The 26553-nt window shown below is 48.7% G+C and overlaps 2 protein-coding genes across 8 annotated transcripts; one reads left to right on the top strand and one right to left on the bottom strand.

The window, feature by feature from the left end:
* The first annotated feature begins 11719 nt into the window (after positions 1-11719).
* ZNF219 (zinc finger protein 219) lies at positions 11720-26261 on the top strand. 5 transcript variants are annotated; one of them, XM_043919421.1, is made up of 5 exons: positions 11720-11896; positions 22767-22859; positions 23149-24556; positions 24850-24981; positions 25201-26261. In XM_043919421.1, the coding sequence occupies exons 2-5, from the start codon at positions 22854-22856 to the stop codon at positions 25803-25805; spliced, it is 2151 nt and encodes a 716-aa protein (XP_043775356.1). In that variant the 5' UTR covers positions 11720-11896; positions 22767-22853; the 3' UTR covers positions 25806-26261. The 5 variants fall into 5 exon arrangements, with proteins under 5 accessions (XP_043775356.1, XP_043775353.1, XP_043775352.1 ...); XM_043919418.1 differs by lacking the exon at positions 11720-11896 and adding an exon at positions 17360-17557; XM_043919417.1 differs by lacking the exon at positions 11720-11896 and adding an exon at positions 17929-18059.
* Positions 12685-16254, bottom strand: TMEM253 (transmembrane protein 253). 3 transcript variants are annotated; one of them, XM_043919441.1, is made up of 7 exons: positions 15407-16254; positions 15149-15286; positions 14654-14764; positions 14513-14569; positions 14113-14229; positions 13857-14003; positions 12685-13305 (listed from the first exon to the last, which is right to left on the bottom strand). In XM_043919441.1, exons 2-7 carry the CDS (start codon positions 15248-15250, stop codon positions 13225-13227), a joined length of 615 nt encoding a protein of 204 aa, XP_043775376.1. In that variant the 5' UTR covers positions 15251-15286; positions 15407-16254; the 3' UTR covers positions 12685-13224. The 3 variants fall into 3 exon arrangements, with proteins under 3 accessions (XP_043775376.1, XP_043775377.1, XP_043775378.1); XM_043919442.1 differs by having other exon boundaries at positions 14119-14229; XM_043919443.1 differs by lacking the exon at positions 14113-14229.
* Positions 26262-26553: the final 292 nt, after the last annotated feature.

Here is a 26553-nt window from a genome sequence, read left to right as displayed (position 1 = left end):
GCAATCTCAGGGAGACAGTGAAGGACAGAGGAGCCTGGCAGGCTCCGTGGAGTCGCAAAGAGTTAGACAAGCCTGAGAGAGACTGATCAGAAACTGTTTAGGGATCGGACCTGCATCCCCTGAACTGGAAGGCGATTCTTAACCACTGGACCACCAGAGGAGTCCCTATCCTTCTACACATTTTTTCCTATGCATATACTTCAGAAAAACAAAACCAACTATACCTACTGTTTTATAATGTGCTTTTTTTTATTGTGGTAAAATTCACATAATATACATTTCACTATTTTAACTATTTTAAAGTATACAATTCAGTGGCACTTAATACATTCACAGTGTTCTGCAATCATTACCACTATCTAATTCCAGAACACTTTCAGCGTCACAAAAGGAAACCCCATAGCCATTACGCAGCCTTAGCCCATTCTTTCTTCCTAGCCCATGGCAACCATTAATATGCCTTTTGCTTCCGTGGGTTTGTCTATTCTAGATATTTCAGATAAATGGAATCACACAATATGTGGCCTTTTGTGTCTGGCTTCTTTCACTTAGCACAGTATTTGCAGGGTTCATCCATGTTGTAGCTTAGTGGGATAAGAAGTTTTCCATTATATGGATATACCACATCATATGCATTCATTTATCAGTTGATGGTCATTTGAGTTGTTTCCATCTTTTCTCTATGAATATTTATATCTAAATCTTTGTTTGAACACCTGTTTAGTAAATGCATAAGAGCAGAATTGCTGGCTCACATAGTAATTCTATGTCTCACCTATTGAGGAAATGCCAACCTATTTTCCAAAACAGCATTTACGCTCCTACCAGCAATACATGAGAGGTCCAATTCCTCCACATCCTTGCCAACAATTGTTATTTTCCGTTTGTTGCTATTGTTCTTATAGTTCTCCTAGTAGGTGTGAGGCAGTAGAGTAGTATCTCATTGTGGTTTTGAATTGTATTTCCCTAATGACTAATGATGCTTGACATCATTTTCATGTGATTATTGGCCATTTGCAAATTTTTTGGAGAAAAATGGCAAAAGACTTTTTTATTCAAGGCTTTTTCCATTTTTTAATTGGATGCAATGATAAGAAAAATTTTTTACTTAGGAATATACCATGGGCATCTTTTACTCTTCTTATACCAGTATAATATAGTATAACATTTCAATCTCTAGGTTTATTATACTTTAAAAATCAACTAGGACTTCCCTGGCAGTCTGATGGCTAGGACTCTGCGCTTCCACTGCAGGGGGCATGGGTGTGGAGTAAAATTTTAAAACAAGAATAATAATAAAAAAATCAACAACTATATTGTTTCTCTGGTGGCTCAGACAGTAAAGAGTCTGCTTACAATGTTGGAGACCTGGGTTCAATCCCTGGGTTGGGAAGATCCCCTGGAGAAGGAAATGGCAACCCACTCCAGCGTTCTTACCTGGGAAATCCCATGGATGGAGGAGCCTGGCGGGCTACAGTCCATGGGGTTGCAAAGGGTAGGACACAACTGAGCAACTAACACACACACCGAACTGTGTGTTATATTTAGATATTTTATTTAGAATATTATGTTATAATATTAGATATTATGTAAATATAATAATTTAATCTAAATATATTATATTTAGATATATTTATATTTAAGATATTTAAAACTGCTTGCACTTTTAAAATTAATGATGTACTGAACATTTCAGTAGGTAACTCCTTACATATGTCCAAAAGTATTCCTGTAAAAAATTCCTAGATGCAGAATTGCTGGGTCAAGGGTAGGCAATTTTTTTTTTGTGGCCAAGCCATGCAGCATGCAGGATTTTAGCTTCTTGACCAGGGCTCAAACCTGTGCTTCCTGCAGTAAAAGTGCAGAGCCCTAACCACTGGACAACCAGAGAATTCCCAAGGGTAGGTAATTTTTAATCTGTATATATAAGATGTTAAGTTGCTTTCCATTACAGTTTACCAATTTACAGTCCTATCAGAGGAATAAGAAAATCCCTATTTCCTTGCATACTCATCAATGATGGGTTTTATGCATTTAAAAGTAACAACATGACTGACACAAAATAGCATCTTATTGTTTTAAATTGCATTTATTTAGGGCCTTCTCTGGCAGTCCAGTGGTTAAGATTCTTCACTTCCATTGCAGGGGGCACAGGTTCTATCCTTGGTTGGGGAACTAAGATCTCACATGCTGAGCAGTGCAGCCAAAAAATAGATAGATAAATAAATAAATTGAATTTATTTAACTACTATGATTACAAATCACCTTTCATAGATTTATTGGCCATTTAAGTTTCTTTACTGTATTTCTTTATTTGGTAAATTGGCTGTTTTGTCTTTATCAATTTCTCTGTAAGAAAAGATTCAGAGACTTCCCTGATGGTCCAGTGGCTAAGACTCCATGCTCACAATGCAGGGGGCCGGGGTTTAAACCCTGGTGAGGGATCTAGATCCCACATGTCACATCTAAGACCCAAAGCAGCCAAATAATAAAAATAAATATTAAAAAATAAAAGATTCAGTACTGATACTAACCATCTTTTAGTTTTATGTTATTCTGTCATCCTTTAACTTTACATTTGAACTTTACCTTTATTTATTGTAATTTTTTTGATAGAAAACTTAAAATTTTTAATGTAAAATCAATCTTTTTCCTTTCAGTTTCTACTTTGTTGTTCATTTGCTCAGTAGTGTCCAACTCTTTATGACCCCATAAGCAGCAACACGCCAGGCTTCCCTGTCCTTCACCATCTCTGGGAGTTTGCTCAAACTCATGTCCATTGAGTTGGTGATGCCATCCAACCATCTCATCCTCTGTTGTCCCCTTCTCCTCCTGCCGTCAATCTTGCCCAGTACCAGGGTCTTTTCCAATGAGTCAGCTCTTTGCATCAGGTGGCCAAAATACTGGAGCTTCAGGTTCAGCATCAGTCCTTCCAGTGCATATTCAGGGTTGATTTCCTTTAGGATTGACTGGTTTGATTTCCTCGCTGTTCAAGAGGCTCTCAAAAGTCTTCTCCAACACCACAATTTGAAGGCATCAGTTCTTCGGCACTCAGCCTGTTTTATTGTCCAGCTCTCATATCCGTACATGACTACTGGAAAAACCATAGCTTTGATTATACAGACCTTTGTAGGTAAAGTAATATCCCTGCTTTTTAATACACTGTCTAGGTTTGTCACTGCTTTTCTTCCAAGGAGCAAGCATCTTGTGATTTCATGGCTGCAGTCACCATCTGCAGTGATTTTGGAGCCCCCAAAAATAAAGTCTCTCACTGTTTCCATTGTTTCCCCATCTATTTGCCATGAAGTAATGGGACCAGATGCCATGATCTTAGTTTTTTAAATGTTGAGTTTTTTTTTAAAATGTTGAGTTTTAAGCCAGCTTTTTCACTCTCTTCTTTCACCTGCATCAAGAAACTCTTTAGTTCTTCTTCTGCCATAAGGGTGGTATCATCTGCATATCTGAGGTTATGGATATTTCTCCCACAATCTTGATTTCAGCTGTGCTTCATCCAGCCTGGCATTTTGCATGATGTACTCTGCATGTAAGTTAAATAAGCAGGGCAACAATATACAGCCTTGACATACTCATTTCCCAATTTCGAACCACTCCATTGTTCCATGTCTGGTTCTAACTGTGGCTTCTTGATCTGCATACAGATTTTTCAGAAGGCAGGTAAGGTGGTCTGGTATTCCCATCTCTTTAAGAATTTTCCACAGTTTGTTGTGATCCACACAGTCAAAGGCTTTAGCTCATAGTCAATGAAGTGGAAGTAGATGTTTTTCTGGAATTCTCTAGTATTTTCTATGATCCAAAGGATGTTGGCAATTTGATCTCAAGTTCCTCTTCCTTTTCTGTATGCAGGTTGTACATCTGGAAGTTCTTGGTTCACATGCTGTTGAAGTATAGTTTGAAGGGTTTTTGAGCATTACTTTGCTAGCATGTGAAATGAGTGCAGTTGTGTGGTAGCTTGAACATTCTTTGGCATTGCCCTTCTTTAGGATTGGAATGAAAACTTGACCTTTTCCAATCCTGTGGCCACTGCTGAGTTTTCCAAATTTGCTGGCATATTGAGTGCAGCACTATAACAGCATCATCTTTTAGGATTTGAAATAGCTCTGCTGGAATGCCATCACTTCCACTAGCTTTGTTCATCACCTCCACTAGCTTTGTTTGCAGTTTCTGCTATTAATGTTATATCTAAAAGCTCTCATTTGACCTGGGCTGTATAAATAATTACCTATATTTCTTCTCATATTTTTATGATTTTGATTTTTCCCATTTATGTCTAGAATTTATTTTGGTATATGGTATATGATAGAAGTTTAACTTAGTACAGTTATGCAGTTATTCCAATATCATAAACTGATTTTAGTTCATGATTAACTAACTGATAAGAAATAGTACTACTAAAAGTTATTAAATCTTATACTGGAGCTCTTCTTTTGACTCTATTCTATTCCATTCATCTATCTATCTATTCTGATGTCAATACCATAGTGTTTTAATTTTTCATCTTACACATTAATAGCTGACAGATCAAGCCTCATCTTACTACTATTGCTAGAAACCCTTTCTTTGTTCTTTCTTTTTCTTCTTTCCTGACTTCTTGTTCTTTCATTATCATCTGTTTATTCTTCCAGATGCACCTTAGAATAACTATTGAAAACAAAACAAGACAAAAAACTTGAAGTAGCAGCTGTAGACACTGAGAACTGCCAATAGTAGTATTAATATTATGGGGTTGCCTTTAGGATCTGGCTGCAGTTTGAGATCACGAATTTGTTGTGGAACCAGCTGCCATGATTGAGTGACTTTCTCCAGTGACCATGACTGTTAATTTTTTAACAGAGACTGAATGACTGTCAGAATGTTGCATTGGAGTTTCTATGTTGAAGTTCCCTCAGACTTAGTGTATTTATTTATTCATTCAGTCAACATGTATTGAATGTCTCCTACATGCCATTCCCTTAGCTAGGTTCTGGGTTTATAAAGAGGAACAAAACATAGTTCCTGCTTCAAAGGTGGGCACATAAAGATAATTTCATCTGTGGGGGAAGAAAAAAACTTCTCTACTTTCTTGGTTTAGTAGCTGGAGCTTGCAAATTAAATTCATAAAAGTCAAATTAACAGGAAAAAAGGCATATACATTTCACTTGTTAATATTTCAATTTTTATATATACAGAGACTCTTCATAGAAAAGAAATGATGGCTCAAAGAGGTGCTTAGACACAGGGGATTATATAGTATTTTAACAAAGGGTGATAAACTGTGGAGAAGTGACAAGACAAAGGAGAAGCATTTTAGGGCTCTAGGAGTGGTAGATTTCAGGAAACTAAATATATGGGGAAAACTGATAAAAGATAATGGTGATTTTAGTAAGGTTGTTTGTGTACATTCATGATGGTGCTGACTCTGTCTGCCGTGTAATAGTTGCTTTTCTTCCTCCCACTATGAGAGATAGGAGGGGATGACCTTTACAAAGGGAAATTTATATTCCACTTTTATTAGAGGGAGGGCAAAGGGCTCTTTCTGAGTGTGCTGCTTATTTGCCTTCTAATCAAGACAACCTCCATGCCAATGTGACACATTTTGGGGTGATGCCTTCTGATCCCCTTCATAATAAGTATAGAATTATGTGTAGAGCACTGTAAAAGTACCTGGTAGTGAGGAGAGAAGTCAGGGAAGCTTCCCGAAGTAGGTGAAGACTAAACTGAGTCTTGAGGAATCAGTACCAGTTAGCAATTTGGAGCTAGGACTATTTACCACTGCTTGAATAAGGCACATAAGAAACATATGTGCCAAAGTGAGATGTTTTGACTTAGCTATTTTGACATGACATGGCTTTAACTTCTCGCTGAAGTTTTGATTGTTCTGACTTTTCACCAATGTGTGCAAAAAACAGTCCTGACTCCCACCTTGCCCATCACTGAGTCACTGCCGTCATCATCATCACCCTTGAAAGTGAAAGTCACTCAGTCGTGTCTGACTCTTTGAGACCCCCGCCCCCGCCACGGTCTATACAGTCCATGGAATTCTCCAGGCAAGAATACTGGAGTGGGTAGCCTTTCCGTTTTCCAGGGGATCTTCCCAACCCAGGGACTGAACCTGCGTCTCCTGCATTGCAGGCAGATTCTTTACTGCCTGAGCCACCAGATTATGGGTGGGTCCATTTAAAAAACACCATCACTGGGGTTTCCCTGCTAGTCCAGTGGTTAAGAATCTGTCCTGCAATGTAGGGGACATTAGTTCAATCCTTGCTCCAGGAAGATCCCACGTGCCATGGGGCAATTAAGCCTGTGCGCCACAAGTATTGAGACTGTGCTCTGGAGCTTGCAAGCTGCAACTACTGAAGCCTGAGCACCCTAGAGCCTGTGTTTCACAAGGGAAGCCATCTCAATGAGAAGCCCAACACCATAACTACAGAGTAGCCCCCACTCTCCGCAAGCAGAGAAAGCCCATGTGCAGCAATGAAGACGCAGAGCAGTCAAAAAACAAAACAAAAAACAAAAACCATCACTGCTGAGAAACCAAATCTTAATGTTGGAGAATGAATTAAAGGTCATCTATTCCAACCATTACTGGAGAAAAGAATGGCAAACCACTTCAGCATTCTTGCCTTGAGAACCCCATGAACAGTACAAAAATGCAAAAAGATATGACACTGAAAGATGAACTCCCCAGGTCAGTAGGTGTACAATATGCTACTGGAAAAGAGCAGAGAAATAGCTCCAGAAGGAATGAAGAGGTTGAGCCAAAGCAGAAACAATGCCCAGCTGTGGATGTGTCTGGTGGTGAAAATAAAGTCTGATGTTGCGGTGTTGGAGAAGCCTGTTGAGAGTCCCTTGGACAGCAAGGAAATCCAACCAGTCAATCCTAAAGGAAATCAGTCCTGAATATTCATTGGAAGGATTCATGCTGAAACTGAAGCTCCAATACTTTGGCTATCTGATGCAAAGAGCTGACTCATTAGAAAAGACCCTGATGCTGGGAAAGATTGAAGGCAGGAGGAGAGGATGAGAAGGTTGGATGGCATCACTGACTCAATGGACATTAGTTTGAGCAAGCTCCCGGAGACGGTGAAAGACAGAGAAGCCTCGTGTGCTACAGTCCATGGGGTCACAAACAGTTGGACATGACACAGAAACTGAACAACAACATTCCAACCATTTGGTTGATACTTGTAAACTCACTTCAACAACTTAACTGTACAGAAGTGCATTGCACAAAACACCTCAAACATTACCCAGAGGTTGAGACTAACTTCAAAGCAGCTCATCTTTAGAAAGGTGTTCCATTTCTCTCTTTTGCTTGAAAACCAGCCTCTCTGCCTCTCTATAATAGGACACCACTGGACCCAGCTTCACATCTTGGGCTCACTAACAATAGTTTCTCTTCCTCATAATTATCTGTGAGATTTACAAAGACATCAGTCCTGTTTCTCTTATGCCATGACATTGAGTCCTCTCATTTTGTCTAAAGCACGAGAGTGGATACATAGCAGTTTCTTTATACATAAAGTGAGCACAGAATTATAAAGAAGCAAAGCTCCTCTATCTGAGGAGCTTGGACTTGTAGGAAAATACTTTATAAATAAAACTTTAAAAGGCAAGGAAAAATAGACAAGAGTCAACAAAAACAACTCATTCACTCTGGATTGAACACAGGAAAAGTTTCTGAGAAGAAAAATAAACCAAAGATTCAGATCATAAGTAGAATCAAGAATAACATATAGGACTTACCAGATGGTCCAGTGCTTAAGAATCTGCCTGCCAAACCTGGGACACTGTTCAATCTCTGGTCTGAGAAGATCCCACATGCCACGGGGCAACGAAGCCCATGTACCACAACGACTGAAGCCTGTTGCAGAGCCCATCTCTGCAACAAGAGAAGCCATGGCAATGAGAAGCCTGCACAACATAACTAAAGAGTAGCCTCCGCTACCCACACTAGAGAAAGCCCATGTGCACCAATGAAGACCCAGAGCAGCCAGAAATAAATAAGTTTTAAAAAAATTTTATAAAAAATAAAAAGGAATAACATGAACCACAAAATATAATTAAAATAAGCTGAAAAAATATAGGCAAAGAAGGAAAACCAAAAGAAACAGAAGACAACTCCCATTAAGTAAACAGCATCTGAGTTATAAAGCAACACATACCGGTTTAATAGCCTAGGAAATTATACAGGAGGCCCTTCCCCTGAATTTTTCTTTTTTTTCTATTTTTAAATTTAATTTTAAAAAGTTTTTTACAGTGTTGTGTAAAAACACAACTGTATATGTGTGCTTCTGCCATACAGCAATGCAAATCAGCTGCAATTATAGATACAGCCCTTCCCTCCCCAGCCTTCCTCCCCTTCCCCCATCCTATTCCTCCAGGTCATCACAGAGCACCAGACTCCCTAAATTTTTATACATGGGAAAGCATATTAAAACGAACTACAGGCAACTGTTTTTCGTCCCCTTCCTCCTTTGTCTCCTCCTCCAATTCTGCAGTTAGGGATAAGGAGGGCCTGGTAGAGTCTGGGCTCTCCATAAAAAGCCAAACATGTGTAAAATATACAGGAAGAGCAAACAGCTAGGGGACAGTTCTATACATTTATTAATACTTTAACTCTTGGAAGGTTTTAAACACACTATTATAATGAAAGAAAATAGCACCAACTTGAAGTTTTCCTGCCTTTCCTCCAGAACGAGTCACTTGCTGCTCAGTCACCAATAGCCCAGCTACAAGGGCAGTCTCCTAGATTCCCTGTGCCCTGGACATGGACCTCTGATCACTACAGTGCTCAGATCCTGTCATCCTTATAGGAAACACTGCTTAACAGTGACACCCACTGCCACTGTCCTGCTCAATCCAGCAATTAAACATCGAACTTGAAGCAGCACTGGCTGGACAAGCCAAGAAGGAACGGTGTGTACACAGAGCAAACCAAAATGGGCCTGGACAGTAAAACAAAATCCTGATGGGGTAATCATCTCTTCTCACTAAGATAAAGGATATCTCAGCCCTGACGGTGAGTAGAGAGAGGCTGCAGGCCATTCACTGGTCCAAGCAAGCGAGGTCAGCTCCGATTACTCCTGGGTAGTTGAGTTTACTGATTTTCTGGCTTGAGTCCAGGATTGCATAACACATGGAGGCCCAAGGGCTGGGAATGACCCAGAAGGGCCCTGTGCCTCCAGCCTACTTGCTACGCGCTTGGCGTGTGTCACAGCCCAGGTGGACTCATAGCAGGGGAGGGATTTGGCACATACCCCACAGTGAGCAGAGACTCCTTCTCCAACGAAGCCACAAGCCACTGACACACGCCATTACCTGGAGGGAAGAAGGCCCTTTGTGAGACCTCGACCCCGGGCAGCAAAGAGGCCACAAGATGGCAGCAGAGGACACAGCCCAAGACACAAAACCTGAGCCATCTGCAAAAGCTGACACCTCATTTGGGAAATGTCTGTTGTCTGCAATCATGTATTTGAGGTCAGAATAAATGACTGAATTTCAAAAAAAATCAGGGTAAAATTCATCAACATGGAGAATTTCCCAACCACCTCAGAATTCAGCCGCATATGAAGCCACATATTTCTTAAATGCTTAAAGTAGGGGATGGGGTCAAGGCCTTTAAAACTGACGTCAGCAGGAATCTTGTCATAGTCACTTCTTTCTGTGAAGTTCCAATGCGCAGCAATTCAAGTAAAACATGAGTGACTTTTATAGCGGCTGCCAAACTGATGAAGGGACAGATACAATGGTTGCTGGGAAGCACTGCAGCAAAGCAGAATGCTTTCATGGAGCAGCTAGGAACTCTGTCAGTAGGCAGTAGGCCGAGAAGGGGTGGGGGGATAACGAGGACCACAGGACAAGTCTCACAGTCTTCACTTGCAGCTAGCAGAGGACAATGCACGGGAAAGGGGCAACAGTAGCACTGGGACTAAATCTCTGATCTTCCAATTTATCCTCTTAATTCTCTTTTGGTTACATACTCTTTGCCACCCGTGAAGCTGTCACTCCCAAAAATTGCCAAATAATCCCTGTTGGGGCAAAATACCCCTCCCAGAAAACCAATATGAGAGGGATATGATTCTTAAAAAATGGCTTTGAGAACCTAATATTAAATCTCTACAGGACTCTTGAATTTTATAAAAGGCTTTGATGGCCTACAAGAACCATATTGCACATCTAAACTCTAAATTTCTACCATATGTGTATATAAAGGAGACATAATAATTGAAGGACTATGAGCCAAATCTGGTACTGTTTTAAGAAAATCAGTTGTTAACATTTTAAAATCAGAAGATTTTACATTTAAAAAGTCAGAATTTCTGACTATTATAGAAAAATTGGAACAATGGCAATACTAAGCCCACAGTCCCACATGGCAATAATTGGGTAGAGTTGAGCAGGGTTAGTCTTTAAACAGAATGTGGGCTCTCTAGTTTGCCATAGTTCCCATCTCTCCCTATTAACTCATGCCTAATCTGCTTCACTCATTTACACTATTTCTCATCTCTATAGGCAATTTATTTTCAACCTCTGAAGCGCTTTATAAAGTTTTTTTTTCTTTTTCTCACGTGTGATTTATTTGAGCCTTAGTACTCCAGTAAGGTAGAGAGGGTAAATATTATAATCTCCATTTAAGCAAAATGCATTGCAGAGAGGTCTGATTTGCCCAAACTTACACATCAAAACCAGAGTCTAGATTTTCTGACTCCCAATCTTATTATTCTGGGCAGGGGGAACTATTAAGTTTCTATTAAGAACTTCATTTTATGGACTTCCCTGGAAGTCTAGTGGCTGGAACTTCATGTCTCCAACTGTAGGGGGCATGGGTTCCATCCCTGGTCAGGGAACTAAAATCCTGTGAGGCATGTGACATGGACCAAAAAAAGAACTTCATTTTAGTGGTTCATGTATCAAAACCAGAGAAGTAGATACAGGTATAACTGCTGGAATGGATGAATTCCCACTGTTTAGTTGTTCAAGAATCCTTGCAAATGATTACCTCCTCTTCTTTCAGTGAACTATGTCTACTCCTCTTTCAGGCATATGAAGATTGCCCTTCTAACCATCCTGAAGTTGGGTGTGGCTATATGACTTGTTTTTGTCAATGAAGTGTGTGTGAAAGCGATATGTATCCCTTTGACGCAGAAGCATTTAAGAACCTGAACAATTCTTCATGTTTACTTCCCAACTTGGGAAGGGGCTGGAGATGGGGGGAGGGGGGATTAGTCTCATGGTGACATGGTAGGAACTCAAAATGGTGGTGCTCCATGGACTTGGGTACCTGAATAGTTTACAAGGAGCAGAGCACCCTGCCAGAGAGTAAACCTTCACGGTTTTAGACCATTGAGATTTTGGCATTGTTACCACAGCATAACCTAGCCTAACCTGATACAAGGTTCATCTGCATGGTAACTGAACTTTTCCAAGAACTAAAATGCAATTCCTAGATATCTGATCATATCACTAAAACTTGTTGCTCCTACGTGGAAGACAGTTAAGAATGAATTGTTGACTTTTATTCCTAGCTTCTTCAGCTACCACCACCTTCTGATTTTGAGGAAAATTATTGTGAGTGCTTCACAGATGAGCTCTCCATTATTTCGGCATTTAGACTGGGCGTGGGGGCGGGGGGAGATTTTGTTTTCTCATTCCAGAGCCTAATCCCAGAACTGTCCCCACCCACTAATACTCACACAATCTTGTCATAGGGCAACTATTACCACTCCCAAGGTGTCACAAACAGCTGGCGCCACGGCAATGTCAGGGCAATGCAGCCAGGCTGCGCTCTTTCCTCACTGGTGCCTGGGCTTGGTTAAGCCTGGAGAAGCAGCCTTCTCAAGTGGGAACAAAAATGAATGTGAGGCGCACACCCATCCCGGCACTATGTGAATTTGGGGTGAGTTTTCTTAGTATTGCAGCTCTGGTCAATTTCTAGTTTCTCTAGCGGCTAGCAAGCTGTCCGGTTGGTGCTACTGGGTGCCCTCATTTTCCTGGGCTTTTCTCAAGCCCACCTGAACTTGCCATCTTTGCACACTTGCAAAGGTCATAAACGGTGGGGGCTGAGCACAACCAGAGCTTCAGCAAGCGCGCCGCAGCTGGGATCAAAGGTCGGCAGGGCTGCCGAGAGGCTGAGCCTGCGCAGTTCCGCTCCCGCCTTGGAGAGAAAGGGTGGCGGCAACGCGGGATCGTTACACCGGCTAGCTCACAAGAGGCGGGAAAACCTTAGGTTGGGTCGCCGTGTCCCTCCCTCTTCCTGCCCTGTCCACCCCGTCTGCCCAGCCAGTCCGTCCTCCTCAGGCGCCTAGGCCCCGGGGGAGGGGGATGAGAAGGGCCCTGGGCTTCTGACTCATCATCTCCAACCCCTTTCTCGCGCGCGCTCCAAGTCTCAGGACTTTGGACCTGGGCACTGTGGGAGGGGGCGCGGCCACAGCATCTGGGAAACCCCAGTTCTGCCGAGGGGCAGCCCTCAACCCCAGCCGGTCTCCAAAGCTACCAGATGGAGGAATGTAGAACCCCAGTCAGTTCTCAGTTACCGAGGTTGGGGTGGTGGCGCCCCCGCGTAGAACTGCCCGCCCAGCTCCTCCCTGCACGCGGGGCCAGTGGTCGCGTCCGAGGAAACGCTCGTCTAGGCCCAGATTTCCAGCGCCTCGCGTCATTCAGCAGATGCACAGCGCCCCCACCACAGAAGGGAAGGCTCTTTATTTCCCAGCAGGCCACGGGGCGGCGAGGCATCCTGGGATTTGTAGTTTCCGCTAGAGTAGAAAGGCACCAGATCGAAGCGAGAGAACGAAAGCACCAGTAGTGAATTGATTTCAGAGTGGGCGTGTACGGGAACCCGGGTTTGGAGTGAATGGGATTGTGAAAGGTGGAAATCTTGGAAACAGTGAGATGAGGCAGATGTGAAGCTGGGGAGGCAGTGGGTAAGAATGGAAGGGAGGAAATGGATCTAGCTGAAAGTTAGTTTAAAGATATCTTATCTTGCAGGCAGTCAGATTCTCAGGACTGTGAGGTGATGAAAGACTCAGTCTAGTTATTGCTTTCCCCAGCAGGGAAGGGTAAAGCAAGGGGCCTAGTCAGAGTGAAAATTGAAGGCACTCCACTGGACTTCATGTATGTCTCAGGGGACTCCATCTAATTTGAGTTCAGGGGGATGCGGTGCAGGAGAGTCTGGAGAATGTTCCCGTCGGGTAGGAGAGCAGCACATGTCTGCTTCCACTTGCCAGCTCACTCATTTGTTCTCTTTGCTGTGCTAGCCACTGTGGGACCAGTCTCCAACTCAGGAACTTCCTCCAACTCTGAGAGGCCCTGAAAACCAGACAGTTGTGAGGTGAGCAAACTTAAAGTGTGAGAAAGGAATCCCAAAGAGATGCAGCTTCCTCATCTCCCATTTTTTTCCCTCATGTTCCCATAGTCCTTCCAATATGTAGTCACATTCCTAAAGCTCTCCCACATTTCTAGCCCCAACCATTTAGATACTCAGTTTCCTCTAACCCATCACTAGGAGAAAGTGAAAGTGAAGTCAGTCAGTGTGTCTGACTCTTTGCGACCCCATGGACTGTAGCCTACCAGGCTCCTCAGTCCATGGAATTTTCCAGGCAAGAGTACTGTAATGGGTTGCCATTTCCTTCTCCAGGGGATCTTCCCAACCCAGGGATCGAACCCGGGTCTCCTGCACTGCTTTACGGTCTGAGTCTCCTAGCCATCACTAGGAGAGACATGTCCAAAGCCAGAAAACTAATAAGTTTCAGTTTAACAACCCCGCCTGCCCCGCCCCATTTTCTCTTAAGTACCATTGACCAGGATAGCCAGTGAAAAAATGAGCTTCTAGCTCTCTGCTTCCTCCCTGCCCTCAATACCTCCTGTAGCTCCTGGTAGCGCAGACTCTGGCTTCTGCAGCATCTTGGCTTCCTCTGGCTCAGCAGGAACAGGGCGTATGCTGAGACCAGCACTCCCCCTAGAGTGAAGGCCTCAGCGCTGAGCTCCAGCATCAGCAAGCCGGCTAGCTGTAGGTAGATGGGGCTGAGGGTGTGCTGCAGGGGACCCTGCACCTATCTGCCCTTGTCCTTTCCCCTCCTCTTGCCTCCGCATCCTCCCACATTCTCCTTTATTCACTTGTACCTGGGAGGAGACAGTTGGGGCAGACATCAAGGCTGTCTTCATCACCTCGACCACCAATGCGATGAAGCCCGAGATCAGATTAAAGGTGTTGAATATCATCATGGCGCGCACCTGCCAGTGAGCCAGTTGAGTCCTGCCAGCCTAGGGGACTCATTGGAACCTGAAGCCCCACCTGTAGCCTAGCTGAAAACAAAACTCAGCTCCTATTCCTCCACCTCCAAACAAGACCATCAGCCCTTTAACTTTCTTATTTTCCCCTCTCGGGGTTTTAGGCCAGTCACAGGCAGAGAGCTGACACAATTAGTCAACAGAAATTCACTTCCTAGACTGAGATGTGTGTGTGTGTGTGTTTTAGGGGGTGGGAGAATAGTACTACATTCTTTTCCCTTCTCACCTTCCAGAGACGGGGTGCTCTGCGCAGTTCAAGGGTAACAATCCCAGTGAGGAGACCCTGAATGATGAGAAAGGCAAGTGGTGAGGTCTGGCTTGTTAGGGAGGGGCCCTTCCTTCTACCCTCCCACGGGGTAGTTCTTACCAGTATGCCAGGCCCAAGTGGCAGTGCTGTGGTCATGTGACAAGCAGAGTTCAGGCAGGCTACTGAGACAGCAAAGGGCAGCACAGCCACTGCCAGCCACAGCTGGCTCACCTGGAGGCCAGATGCAGTGTAGTTGAAGGGAAACTCAGGAACTCCCTTCCTCCCAATCCTTGGCTCTTCTAGAGATCAGCAATTGGGAGGAATGCATAGTGCCAGAGAGTAGTCAACCAAGGGCCATAAGGAGAAGGAGATATCTTTTAATTTTTCTGCCTCATGCTGTAGTTCAGTTACTTGCCTATGTGTTTTCCCCATATGGAGAATCTACTTGGAGATTAAGGGTCTTGCCTTGTTTGTTTTATATTTCCTCCACCCTCCTCCCACTCAGAGCCTAGCACAGTTTCAGGCACTTGATAGGTGCTTACAAAACATGTGTAGGACTGAACTGGGGGGACACGTGAACATGCTGAGGGGCGGGGTGGGGCAGCTTGGTCTCACCGCCAGCACCAGGAGGCGCCCACTCTGCCTGTGCCTGGCCCAGTGCTGTAGCTTTTCCAGACGAAGGCTAGGTCTCTCTTGCTGACCGGCTCTGTCCTCCATGGTTCCCTTGATCACTAGAGCTCCGTGATTTCTAGCCTGGGGACAATGCATTATGATACTCATCAGAAGACAGGACATACAGCAACATCTCTTTCAGCTGCCCCTCTGCCCGCTTTCAATATCCAGGAAGTTGAGGCTTAGAGTCCTTATACCTACCTAGTCTGAAGCAGCTGCTCCAAAGGGATGGGTCCCAATCGGGCCTGGAGCTCCTGGCGGGGCTCCTGGTAGCTCAGAGCAGACGACAAACTTGTCCTGGCAGAGACAGGCTCTCAGGGCTGAGGTGTGGTGGGGCAAAGGTCCCTATGAGGGCCTATGGATCCAGGGAGTGGCGGTGGGTAGACACCAGCCTCAGTTCACTCTACTAGATACCTCGCCCTATCTCATTCTGTTCCCATTTCCTGTTGACCCCGTCTCTGCCCATCCTTGGTGCCTCTTCTGATCACTCACCTATCGACATGGATACTATCACCCTGGGCTCCAATGTCCCATTTCCATCTAATGTTTCCTTTTTTAGGGGGCTTCCTCCTTAAATTACTTGCCATTCTGTAGGGAAATCCCACCTCACTCTCTGGATTAGTCCCATCATTACCACTTGAAGGTTTGTCCCAACACCAGCCAAGACCTGGCTTCTTATCTCTCACTTTCTGGACAATTTCTCCTCTCCCATTCCTTTCTTGAAGGATTTACTCTGGATTGGGCACTGACTAAGTGGATGGAGAGCTCTATTTATAGTAGGGATTGTTTTTGACTCAGTGATAACCTGTAGTTAGACATGTTAGAAGATGGTCCTTAAATGGTCAGTCTTGGAAAGGACACTATTGCAACAATTAATATTTTTGAGGGACAGACGTTGCCTTGCAGCCAGGCAAGCTCTGACACTTTCCCAGCTGTGTGGCCTTGGATACATTATTCTACCAATTTGAACCTCAGTTTGTTGAAACTGAGTGAAAAAAGGCGGACAGTAATATGACTGGGAAGGATTGTTGACTCAGAGTGGGTACATAATAACCATTAATGATGCTGATTAGTTTATACTGATGTACCTGATGCCCATATATTACAGCACTTATTCAGAAGCTAAACTGGGGTCATTTATTTCTACACACCAGGGAGGCCTGGTGTGCTGCAGTTCCTGGGGTCGAAAAGAGTTGGACACAACTTAGCTACTGAACAGCAATAAAGAAGCAGAATCACCTGGGCCCAAATATATATTCTGTAGATCAAAAGTAGGAAAAGCCCACCTTGGTGCGAGCCTGACTTCTTGAGGCAACCAGATCTATGTTGAAATCCCAGAGCAACCCAGGTGACCTTGGGCAAGTTACTTAATCTCTGTTTTCTTATCATTAAAGGCAAATTAATACCAATCTCAAGGGGTTGCCTTAAGTATTAAAAGAGAAAATGCATATGAACCAATTCAGTCCAGCACCTGGCACATACATGCTCAATAAATATGAATGGCTATTATTAATTAAAGACCAAAGACTGAGCCAGAAGACCCCAGGAGTTAGAACTAGGAGGCAGGGTCCTGGGAGGCAAGTGGCTTTCTGTGTGAGCCACTTCTGCCCTGTTCAGTGCTGTGCCAACTCACTGGAACACTGTGCCCACTCTTCTTTCCTGGGCAGTGAGAATCACATTTAAAGGGATCCTGAGAACTGTTGTGTCTACTCTCTCCTCTATCCTTATGTACATTAATTTTATTTTGTGGCGATGGCCTGACAGAATGTGAGATGTTGGGCTTGCACTGAGTATCCCTTAGCTGGTAGGCCAGTGGAAAGAGACTAGCCTCATTTTCCTTACCTGTAAATGCAGACTAATTACAGAAGTGTTATTGGAAGGATTGTATACTATTAAATATGTGATCAGGCATTCAGTGAAATATTGATCAAATCTAAGTATCCAGTTTACAAATTTGTAGTCCCTGTGTAGATTACAATCTCCTCGAGGGAGAGTACCACATTCCCCTGCTGTGTTCATCCCCCACGGCACTGAGCGTAGTGCTTGGTACTTAGTAAGCACTCAGTAAATATTTGCTGTATTGAAGAGCCATTAAAGTGACTTAAGGAATGGAAAAACAGAATTCGAGAGGAAGGAGCAGGAATTGTTTATCAAGAACAGAAAGGACCGAAGAGTAACTTTAATGTTTCTTACACGGCGCCGACATTAACTATCTCTATAATCGCCCCTCCTCCTCCCCCAAAACAGAGACAGAAATTGTAAGGGAGAGGCTTTGAGATAAAACCCCAGGAAGAACTTCCCGAGTCTGTGCATGTTGGGGCAGAAAGAGCGGCAGAGCCAGCTCCTTCCCTGGTATGTCCGGGTTTAGGGTGGGAGGGGCAGTCCTGCTTGGAGGCTGGGGGAAGGACGAGATGACCTTTCAAAATCTCTTCCAGTCTCCTGTTGGAATCATCCGTGCGCCCCACCCCCGTTCCCCCCCCCCTCCTCCGACAGCGCCCCCAGTCTCCAAACGGCCCGCACCCCGCCCCTGGCGGCCGCCTCTCGCGGCTCCCGGGGTCCCCTGCTCCCAGTCCCCGGAGCCACAGCCCCGCTCCCGCTCCCGCTCCCGTGCGGCTCCCAGCCCCGCCGCGCCGCCCCCCGCATGCTAATGGCCGGGCCGCCTCCCGCCGCACACAATGCGGGCCGGGGCCGGGGGCGGGGGACCGGGGAGGGGGCGGGGGCCGGGCCGGGGGCGGGGGGGCCGGGGCCCGGCGCATCTCCCCCGGCCCCACGTAACGCTGACGCCCGCGCCGCCGGCCCGCCGCCCGCCGCCGCCGCCGCCGCCGCCCGCTCCGCCGCCGCCCGCCCGGGGCTCGTGAGTAGCCGCTCCCCCCACTCCCGGCCCCCCCTCCGCCACCCGGCCCCCGCCCCCGGCCCCCGCCCCCCCTCCCGGAGGGGGGGCCCCGCTCCGCGCGCCCGGCTCGGAGCAGGTGCAGGGGGCGGGGGCGGGGGAGGGGCGCCGGCTCGGCCCCAAGCAAACTTCGCCCAGAGCTCCTGGGGGGGCGGGGTGGGGGCGGCGGCCACGGAAGCCCGGAGAGCTAGGGGGGCCTCGAAGGAGGGGGGGCAGGTGGGGGAGTCGGGAAAGCGGACACCAAAGGGGAAAGGCCAGCGGGGGTGGGGGGGGCGGTCGTCTTTGTAGGGGCCCGAAGGCAGGGCGCGAGGGGCCTGGGGGTGCCGGGCGGCCGAACTGGGAACCAGAGTGGATGAGTGCCCCCCGGCCCAGGTAGGGCTGATGGAGGAGGAGGGGGAAGGGACCCAAACTCTCCGGGAGCGGGGGATGGGGGAGGGGAGAGGATGGGGGGGTGCTTCCCTCTCTGCGTCCCAAACAAAGTGTCACAAAGAGCTCGGCCGGCGGCAGCGGCGGAGGCGGCTGCAACTCAGCTTTTGTTCTCCGGGCCCGGGTAGCTGAGCCTTGGCCTCCCAGTCTCCCAACCCTGTCCCCCATCATCCTTCTGGTTTATCTTCCCCGGGAGGGGCCCGGGGTGCTGCTAGAAGAACCTCTTGTGCAAGATCAAAGGTCTTGCCCTACTTGCCAACCTGCTTCTGGGAGGGAGATTTTCCCAGAGTCTTTCCTACCCACTCCCCACCCCCTAATCTGAGAACTGAGGTTCATATGGGTGCTGAGACTCTGACCTTTCTAGGGTCAGCTCCAGCTAAGGGGGCTTAGGGCGGGCTGCATGCCCCTCCCCCAGATCCAGGTCCTTCAGAACTTTCAGAAGAGGGGTCAACTTGGGACATGCCTCTGGGATAAGATTCACCATGGTGGGGTGGCTGTAGGTGAGCAGGTGTACCTCCCTCTCACCTCTTGCTGTCCATTTGAAACCCACAACTGAGGTCTGTAGCCCCCCACTCAGGGTAGTGAGGATGGAAGAAAGGAGGCTTTACCAAGAACTCAGTCTAAAAGGTGGGCAGGCTGTGCTATGAGGTCAGTTTTGGGGGAACCACCTGAGCGGTGCAGTTCAGAGGACCATGGGAAGGAGGCCATAAAAGTGAACTAGTGGCGTGTCTATGTGATAAAGGTGGTCTTGACTCTAGACCACCTAAGGAGTTCCCTTTCAACTCCATCTAGTACAGCATTAATCATAATTGTTAGAGGATTTGGAAGGTGTAAAAATTCTCAGAGGGAAAAACATCGAGTATTAGAGATGACCAGAGACAGAGACCTAGTCACTGTCCTTCAGGCCCAAAACTTCAAGTCCTGAACCATTGCCCCTTACACTTTGACCCTAAAAGCTTTTGAAACAGAAAGTTTGAATCTTCATGGTCCTCCAGACAGCAGATGCATCTATGTACTTGTCCCTGTTGTTTCTAAGAGTCTTCTAACCAACCCTTCCATCCTTCCCTACTCAGTAAGGTTTGATGATCCACACCCCCTTTCCCACCAGGTCTCCTAGCACATAAAAGGAGTTGGCCTATTGCTTTGGAAAGATTTTGGATCCCTATCCCTGGCCCTACATCCCTGTAGAACCCAAATAAGGGCAAAATAACCCTTGATTCCCACTGAGGGTGGGAAGTAGGTCAGTGCTACTGCCTGGCTAAGTCTCGTGGTTGGTGTTTAGGGCCTGACTATAGAAAACTCTGATTATTGCCCACAGGCAATGCATGCATGATCTGGGTTCCAGGTCAGTTCATAAAATCTGGGGCTCTGGGGCTCTGTCAGTGCTTTCTCCTACTGAGAAGAACTTGTGGGATCAGGTTCTTGCGACCTCTTTGGTGAGGAGATGATTCTGGAGATCTTGACTGAGTCTAGGAGGGTCTCTCAGTGGGTTTTGTTGATTTGAGGCTACCCTCTGGGGAAACTTTCTGCTTGGGAATTCAGCTTCACTTTGAGCTTTCTTGTATATCACTGCATTTCCGTCCTGGAAAACTGCTATGTGCAAAGCAGTGTTTTGTTTTGTTTTTGGGAGGAAGCTTTGCCCAATTCCTACTCTACTTGCCTTGGTATGAGATCAGCCTCCCATGAGGTATTTTGTTTACTATCCTATAGGCAGTTTTAAGGGCCCTAGAATCTTCTCAGAATCAGAGTATGTGCCCATAGGTTAGTCAGCTATGACCATGCAGTATTCCCAGCCTCCTCCCCCTCCTCCCCCACCATCTGCTTCCTCTGAATATACCAGATTGGCTGTACACCAGGATGTTCCGGGAATCCCCAGGAGAGCAACAGAATGTGATGGACCCAAATATGATGCCTCAGTAACTCATTCCAGGATGTACAAACTGTAACTGTCAGAACACTCCTTATAGCTAATTAAAATTCTTCTAGTTACATCTATTTTCTGTTACATCTGTCTATTTTCAGTGACATCCAAAAGGCCAAAATAATCCCTCTGGTACCACTGGTTTCTTTTTCCCCCTCTACGGTTTCCAGATAAGAATTTCTAAAAATCCTCTGGCTTTTCTCATTGCCTTATGTGAGGTGCTAAAATGGCAAATGTGGCCCCTCTAGCACTTGATTGCTCTATGGTATGGAGGTGGCCAAAGAGGCTCCTCTGGTAGCCCACTGCACTCTCCATGGTACTGAAGGAATGACCATTTGTTTCAACATCTCTCTGGGGTCCAGAAGAGTCCTATGACTCAGAACCACAAAACTTTTGAACTGGAGGGGACCATCAGTATAAATTAGTCTAACCCCCTTATTTTACAAATGAGTAAACTGGGAAGTTAAGTGATTTACTGAAGGTTGCAGGGCTATTAATGATCTGACTGGGCCCACAATAGTGTTGTGTACCCCCTCAGTCCTACACTAATTCATCTTTCATTATATTACTTAATGAACTCAACAAGGCTCTTGGTCTCAGGAAAGGGGCTTATTTGGAGGATCCAGAAGATGAGAGTGGATGCCTTAATTTGGAGCTGCAGAAATAAAGATATTAAAAGTTGTGGTGGAGGTTGTTTAGTGACCTTGGACAAAGACATTTTGTTAATTAATCTCCTGTTAATAAAATTCCCATCACCCAGATTCCACATGTAACAGGTACCTGACCCTTCATAGCGTCTTGTCCCATCTACTAAACGTCAAAAATTAAAGCATCCTTGGGTCTCCAGAGCCTTTTTTCTTTGCAGGGCTGACCCTAGCTCAGTTCTCTTCTGTTACAATTCCTTAAGCAAAATAATGCTGAATCCTTTTCTTTCTCTGTAACCAATTTCAGTTCCATAATGCCTATTGTAAGGAGGTTCTTTATACCTCAAACATTCTGTCTCAAGCCAAAAAAAAAAAAAAAAAAAGAATTCAGGTAAGGTCCACATTTGTCTAGCTTTGACCACATACAGTTCTATATGTAAGCAAGAAAGACAGACTAGATGACTTCTGGTCATTCTTCTAGGCCTATTTCCATGAATCTTAATTCTGAGGTTGCTTCTAAGTCCTAATGCTAACCTCCTCTGCAGCTTAGAATCAGGAGATCCTCGCCCCCCACCCCCACCCCGAAGTCCTCTTCCTCTCGGTGCTCTTCTCCTTCCTCAGAACTGGAGCTCTGCACATCCCAGGCCCAGGGAATTGTAGCCTGGAGAATTTTAACCCTTTTCAGCTCAGAGCTTGTGCTGAGCCCCTATCTGTGCAGATGGCCCAGCCCCGCCCCCCGTCCCTCACTCCAGCCTCTTGAGCTCAGAGCCAGTGTAATCCTCCTCTTGTGTGAGGGAGCCTCTCCCCTGCAGAGAGGAGGAAAGCCTACCTCGGAACAGCCCTGGACAAAGGGGCTGAGGTGCCCCGTCAAACTGCAGGCTCCAAGGTTTGAAACGAGGGGATGAATTCTATCCGGTATTTGCAGTTTTTAACCCCTTCCCGAGGCCAGCAGCGCCTCTTAACTTCCACTCCTCCCCCAACTCTCTCTTCATTCCTTTTCCCTCTGGCTCTCTCCCCCTTCATGCCCCTCCCCCTCTGTCTGTCTCCAGACTCTGCTGCTGGGAGGTGTTTCTCTCCCATGCATGAATGAGTCTCTGTAATGAATGGAAATGAATGGATCAGGAATCCAGGCGGAGGGAGGAAGAATAAGGGGGAAAGACAGAAAGACAGGATAAAGGCAGAAGGAAGAACTATGGAGCCTGCAAGAATGTTTGGCTGGCTGGTCAGTTAGGGGTCTGAGAGCAACTGGTCCCACTTGGATAGCTGAGGAGCATGGCAAGCCGACCCCATTTGCTTTTCCCACTGCACAGCCCAGTTTAAATGAGAGAAGAGTATACTGTGATGGTCTCTTCCACCACCAGGGTGGCAGAGACTTGGGTGGGGGGCGTGGTGGTGGTGGTGGTGGTGGTGGTGATGGTTGTTGTGGATAAGGCATTTAAAATGAATAATTTGGGGGGGAAGAAATCTGGGTTATCAGGGAGCCTTGTGGACAAATAAAGTAGTACAAGTTTTGAAGACAGCAGCTTCCTGCTGTCTCAGGATGTAAGGGAGGAGAAGGGATAGATTCCAGGGTGCTAAGAGCTTGGGGCTCTCTGGAAGAGGCTGGGGTTAGGGGTGACTTTTTCCACTGCTGAAAATCAGGGCTCATCCTTTGCTCCAAATCTGTCTCTCTTGCTTTAGCTCTTCAGCACCTGTTGCCTTCACTAGCAGCTTTTCCCCCCTCCTCTTCCGTACACTCCTCAGAACCAAAGAATGTGAAGGGGGTCCATGGAGGTGAGTGAGGCTCTGGCCTGAACCTACAAGTACCTGCAACTATACTTCCTCCCCTCCTTACCTCTCTTTCTGTCTCTCTGGCCTCCCATTATTAAGTTATTTCCGTGGTCCCAAAAGCTCAGTTCCCATTCATCCCCCAACTTCCTCGAGGTGAGTGGGAGGGGCCCCCGGTGTTCTTGGTTCAGGCCCCGATCCACCCTCTCTTGGGTTCCTCTGGCTCTCCATGTCCATGTCTGCCCCACAGCTCTCCCTTCTCCACCCTTCGCTCTGTTTACATCTTTCTCCACAGGGCTCACGTCCCCGCGCCCCGGTCGGCCACCTAGCGCCGTCGCCCCCGGCTTTCGACGGCGAACTGGATCTGCAGCGCTACTCCAACGGGCCAGGCGTGAGCGCCGGGTCTCCAGGGATGGGAGCAGTGGGCTGGTCTGAAAGTCGCGCAGGCGAACGGCGCTTCCCCTGCCCTGTATGCGGGAAGCGCTTCCGCTTCAACTCTATCCTGGCTTTGCACCTGCGGGCGCACCCAGGCGCCCAGGCCTTCCAGTGCCCGCACTGCGGCCACCGTGCGGCGCAGCGGGCGCTGCTGCGCTCACACCTGCGCACGCACCAGCCCGAGCGCCCGCGAAGCCCCGCGGCGCGCCTGTTGCTGGAGTTGGAGGAGCGCGCTCTACTGCGGGAGGCCCGGCTGGGGAGACCTCGAAGCTCAGGGGGCCTGCAGGCCACCCCAGCCACCGAGGGCCTGGCGCGGCCCCAGGCTCCTTCGTCGTCCGCCTTCCGTTGCCCCTTCTGCAAAGGCAAATTTCGCACCGCGGCGGAGCGCGAACGCCACCTGCACATTCTGCACAGGCCCTGGAAGTGCGGCCTGTGTAGTTTCGGCTCCAGCCAGGAGGAGGAGCTGCTGCACCACAGCCTGACGGCCCACGGAGCTCCCGAACGCCCCCTGGCGGCCGCCTCGGCTGCGCCCCAGCCCCAGCCTCCACCCCAGCCTGAACCTAGATCGGTCCCTGAGCCAGAGCCGGAGCCTGAAAGTGAGGCAACCCCCGCCCCCGCTCCTGCTGCTCCCGAGGAGCCCCCCGCGCCTCCGGAGTTCCGCTGTCAAGTGTGTGGCCAGAGCTTCACGCAGTCCTGGTTTCTCAAGGGTCACATGCGCAAGCACAAGGCCTCCTTCGATCATGCATGTCCTGTTTGTGGCCGCTGCTTCAAGGAGCCCTGGTTCCTGAAGAACCACATGAAAGTGCACGCCAGCAAGCTGGGCCCACTGCGTGCTCCGGGGCCTGGTTCCGGGCCTGCCCGGGCCCCCCAGCCTCCTGACCTGGGTCTACTTGCCTATGAGCCTCTGGGCCCTGCGCTCCTCTTGGCCCCGGCGCCCACCCCGGCTGAGCGCCGTGAGCCTCCGAGCCTCCTGGGCTACCTGAGCCTGCGAGCCGGCGAGGCGCGGCCCAACGGTGAGGGCGCTGAGCCCGGGGCTGGCCGCAGCTTTGGAAGCTTCCGCCCCCTGCCCTCTGCTCTCCCAGCCCGGGCTCGCAGGCACCGCACCGAGGAGCCAGACGAGGAAGAGGAGGTGGTGGAGGCAGAAGAAGAGACCTGGGCCCGGAGCAGGGCGGTGGGCCCTCTGGCTTCCCTGCCCCCGCGCCCAGGCGAGGCCCCGGGGCACTCTGGGCCTGCCGCAGGGGCCCAGGCGAGGTCCACCGCCACGCAGGGTACGTAAGGATCCACGTTGTGGCCCGCTCTGACGCCGCCACTGCCCTCCTGCCCCCTCCTTTTACAAAGGACCCACCTCTCATTTCTCGGTTTTCCTCCCGTAGAGGCTTTACGACCCTTTGAGGGCACAGTCCAACTCAGAGCTAGTTCGAACCTCTCAGGTTCCCGCAAACATTTGGTTTCCTCCTGGGCTGGGAGGGGAAGCAGTCCTGTGGGTGGGTATGGGGGCCCATGGACCTACTAGAGTTAGGGCAACGGGTCCCTCTGACTTCTTTTAATGCGTGTATTGCAGAAGAGAATGGGCTGTTAGTTGGAGGGGCCCGGCCTGAAGGGGGCCGGGGGGCCACCGGCAAGGATTGCCCCTTTTGTGGAAAATCCTTCCGCTCAGCGCATCACCTCAAAGTGCACCTGCGAGTGCACACAGGTGAGGGGGCAACCTCCGGGATGGGGAGGGAGCTGAGGTCAGGAAGCGGGGTGAGGGGTGCGGGTGAGAGCCACGAGAAACACCTCTTAATTCAAATCAGAAGGGTGGGTGAGGCAGTGTTTTTTTTTGGCCTGGCCCAAAGGCCTGTCCGTGGAGTGAAATGCGGGTAGGGGCGGGCAATGATCGTGACTCTGCCATCATCGCACCCCTCCTCTCCAGGAGAGCGCCCCTACAAGTGTCCGCACTGCGACTACGCGGGCACCCAGTCCGGCTCGCTCAAGTATCACCTGCAGCGCCACCACCGGGAGCAGAAGAGCGGAGCCGGTCCCGGGCCACCCCCAGAGCCGCCGCCCCCTTCCCAGCGGGGTTCGGGCCAGTCGTCCGGAGCCAAGGCGGCTCCGCAGCCTGCGACCTGGGTAGAGGGCAGAGCGAGCCCCCGGCCTCCCGCGAGTGGCGGCGCGCCGGGGTCCCGTCGGAAGCCCGCCAGCCCCGGGAGGACCCTGCGCAACGGGCGAGGCGGTGAGGCCGAGCCCCTGGACCTGTCCCTGCGGGCAGGGCCGGGAGGCGAGGCTGGGCCAGGGGGTGCCCTCCACCGATGCCTCTTCTGTCCCTTCGCCACTGGAGCCCCCGAGCTCATGGCCTTGCACCTACAAGTGCACCACAGCCGCAGGGCTCGGGGCCGCAGGCCGCCCCAGGCCGATGCATCCCCGCCCTATGCCCGAGCACCGTCAGGAGAGACCCCTCCCACTCCTCCGCAGGAAGGGGAGGAGGGCCCCGGGCTGTTGAGATCCGGAGAGGCTGGGCTAGGGGGCCAAGAAAGGTAGGGAGCCCTCTTAGGGGGCCGGTAGCTTAGTTTCCCCCGCCGGAGCGGGGCAGCGGTAGAGGTAGTTGGGTAGAGCAGCCAGCAGCGGGCAGCGTGGGACCCATATCCCAGCCCCGGGCGGACCAGAGGTGGAGGAGCAGAGAGCGTGAGGACGGTGGGCGGGCGACACCCACCCAGCCCAGGGGAGAGTCACAGTGCCTTAGCAGTGGCAGGGGTGAGGATCAAAGAACGGGGTCCCAGGGCTGGCAGAGAGGAGTGTTCCTGCTGAGGGGCAGCTCTGCCAGTCTTTGCTGGTCCATAGGCGTGAGAGTTTATTTTTGTACAATGGGTGGGGGTGGGGGGCACTGCACCCTTCTAGCCCCTTCAGGGGCCCTGTAGACGTCGCTATTTTTGGTACGATTCCTGTCATCCCTGTCGCAGAGTTGTGTCCCCAATAAACAGGTGTCTTGAGACACAGGGCACTGTGTCTGCCTGCCTATGTCCTGTCCTCCTTGGGCCACTGCATCCAGAAAAGAGTCGTTTCTTCAGGCACTTTTTACCACCCAAAGAGCTTGGTAAGAAGCTTGGGCTTTACCCTCAGGCTTTGGCTTCAGTAGCTCTGGGGTGGGGCCCATGAATTAGTATTTTAACAAGTAGCCTATTGTTCTCCTGTACTGTGATCTGAGAATGTCATCTTGAGAAACTGCTGGATGGTGCTAGACCCCAGCTTGACTGGGACCAGCTCAGCCTCAGGAAGTGCATGCAGAATG

This window comes from Cervus elaphus, chromosome 12, assembly GCF_910594005.1.
Source record: "Cervus elaphus chromosome 12, mCerEla1.1, whole genome shotgun sequence".
Lineage (NCBI taxonomy): Eukaryota > Metazoa > Chordata > Mammalia > Artiodactyla > Cervidae > Cervus > Cervus elaphus.
This window is presented reverse-complemented; position numbering and strand designations above follow the sequence as displayed.

What these genes read in the sequence shown, in the direction of transcription:
- ZNF219 (XM_043919421.1), top strand. An exon ending in GAGGTCCACCGCCACGCAGG is followed by an intron (nt 24,557 to 24,849) that starts GTACGTAAGGAT and finishes CGTGTATTGCAG; the next exon opens with AAGAGAATGGGCTGTTAGTT. An exon ending in GCACCTGCGAGTGCACACAG is followed by an intron (nt 24,982 to 25,200) that starts GTGAGGGGGCAA and finishes CCTCCTCTCCAG; the next exon opens with GAGAGCGCCCCTACAAGTGT.
- TMEM253 (XM_043919441.1), bottom strand. Translation starts at nt 15,250, where the DNA reads ATGGAGGACAGAGCCGGTCAGCAAGAGAGACCTAGCCTTCGTCTGGAA. An exon ending in GGCGCCTCCTGGTGCTGGCG is followed by an intron (nt 14,765 to 15,148) that starts GTGAGACCAAGC and finishes TCTGGCCTCCAG; the next exon opens with GTGAGCCAGCTGTGGCTGGC. An exon ending in GCTACCAGGAGCTACAGGAG is followed by an intron (nt 13,306 to 13,856) that starts GTATTGAGGGCA and finishes TCTGGTTTTCAG; the next exon opens with GGCCTCTCAGAGTTGGAGGA.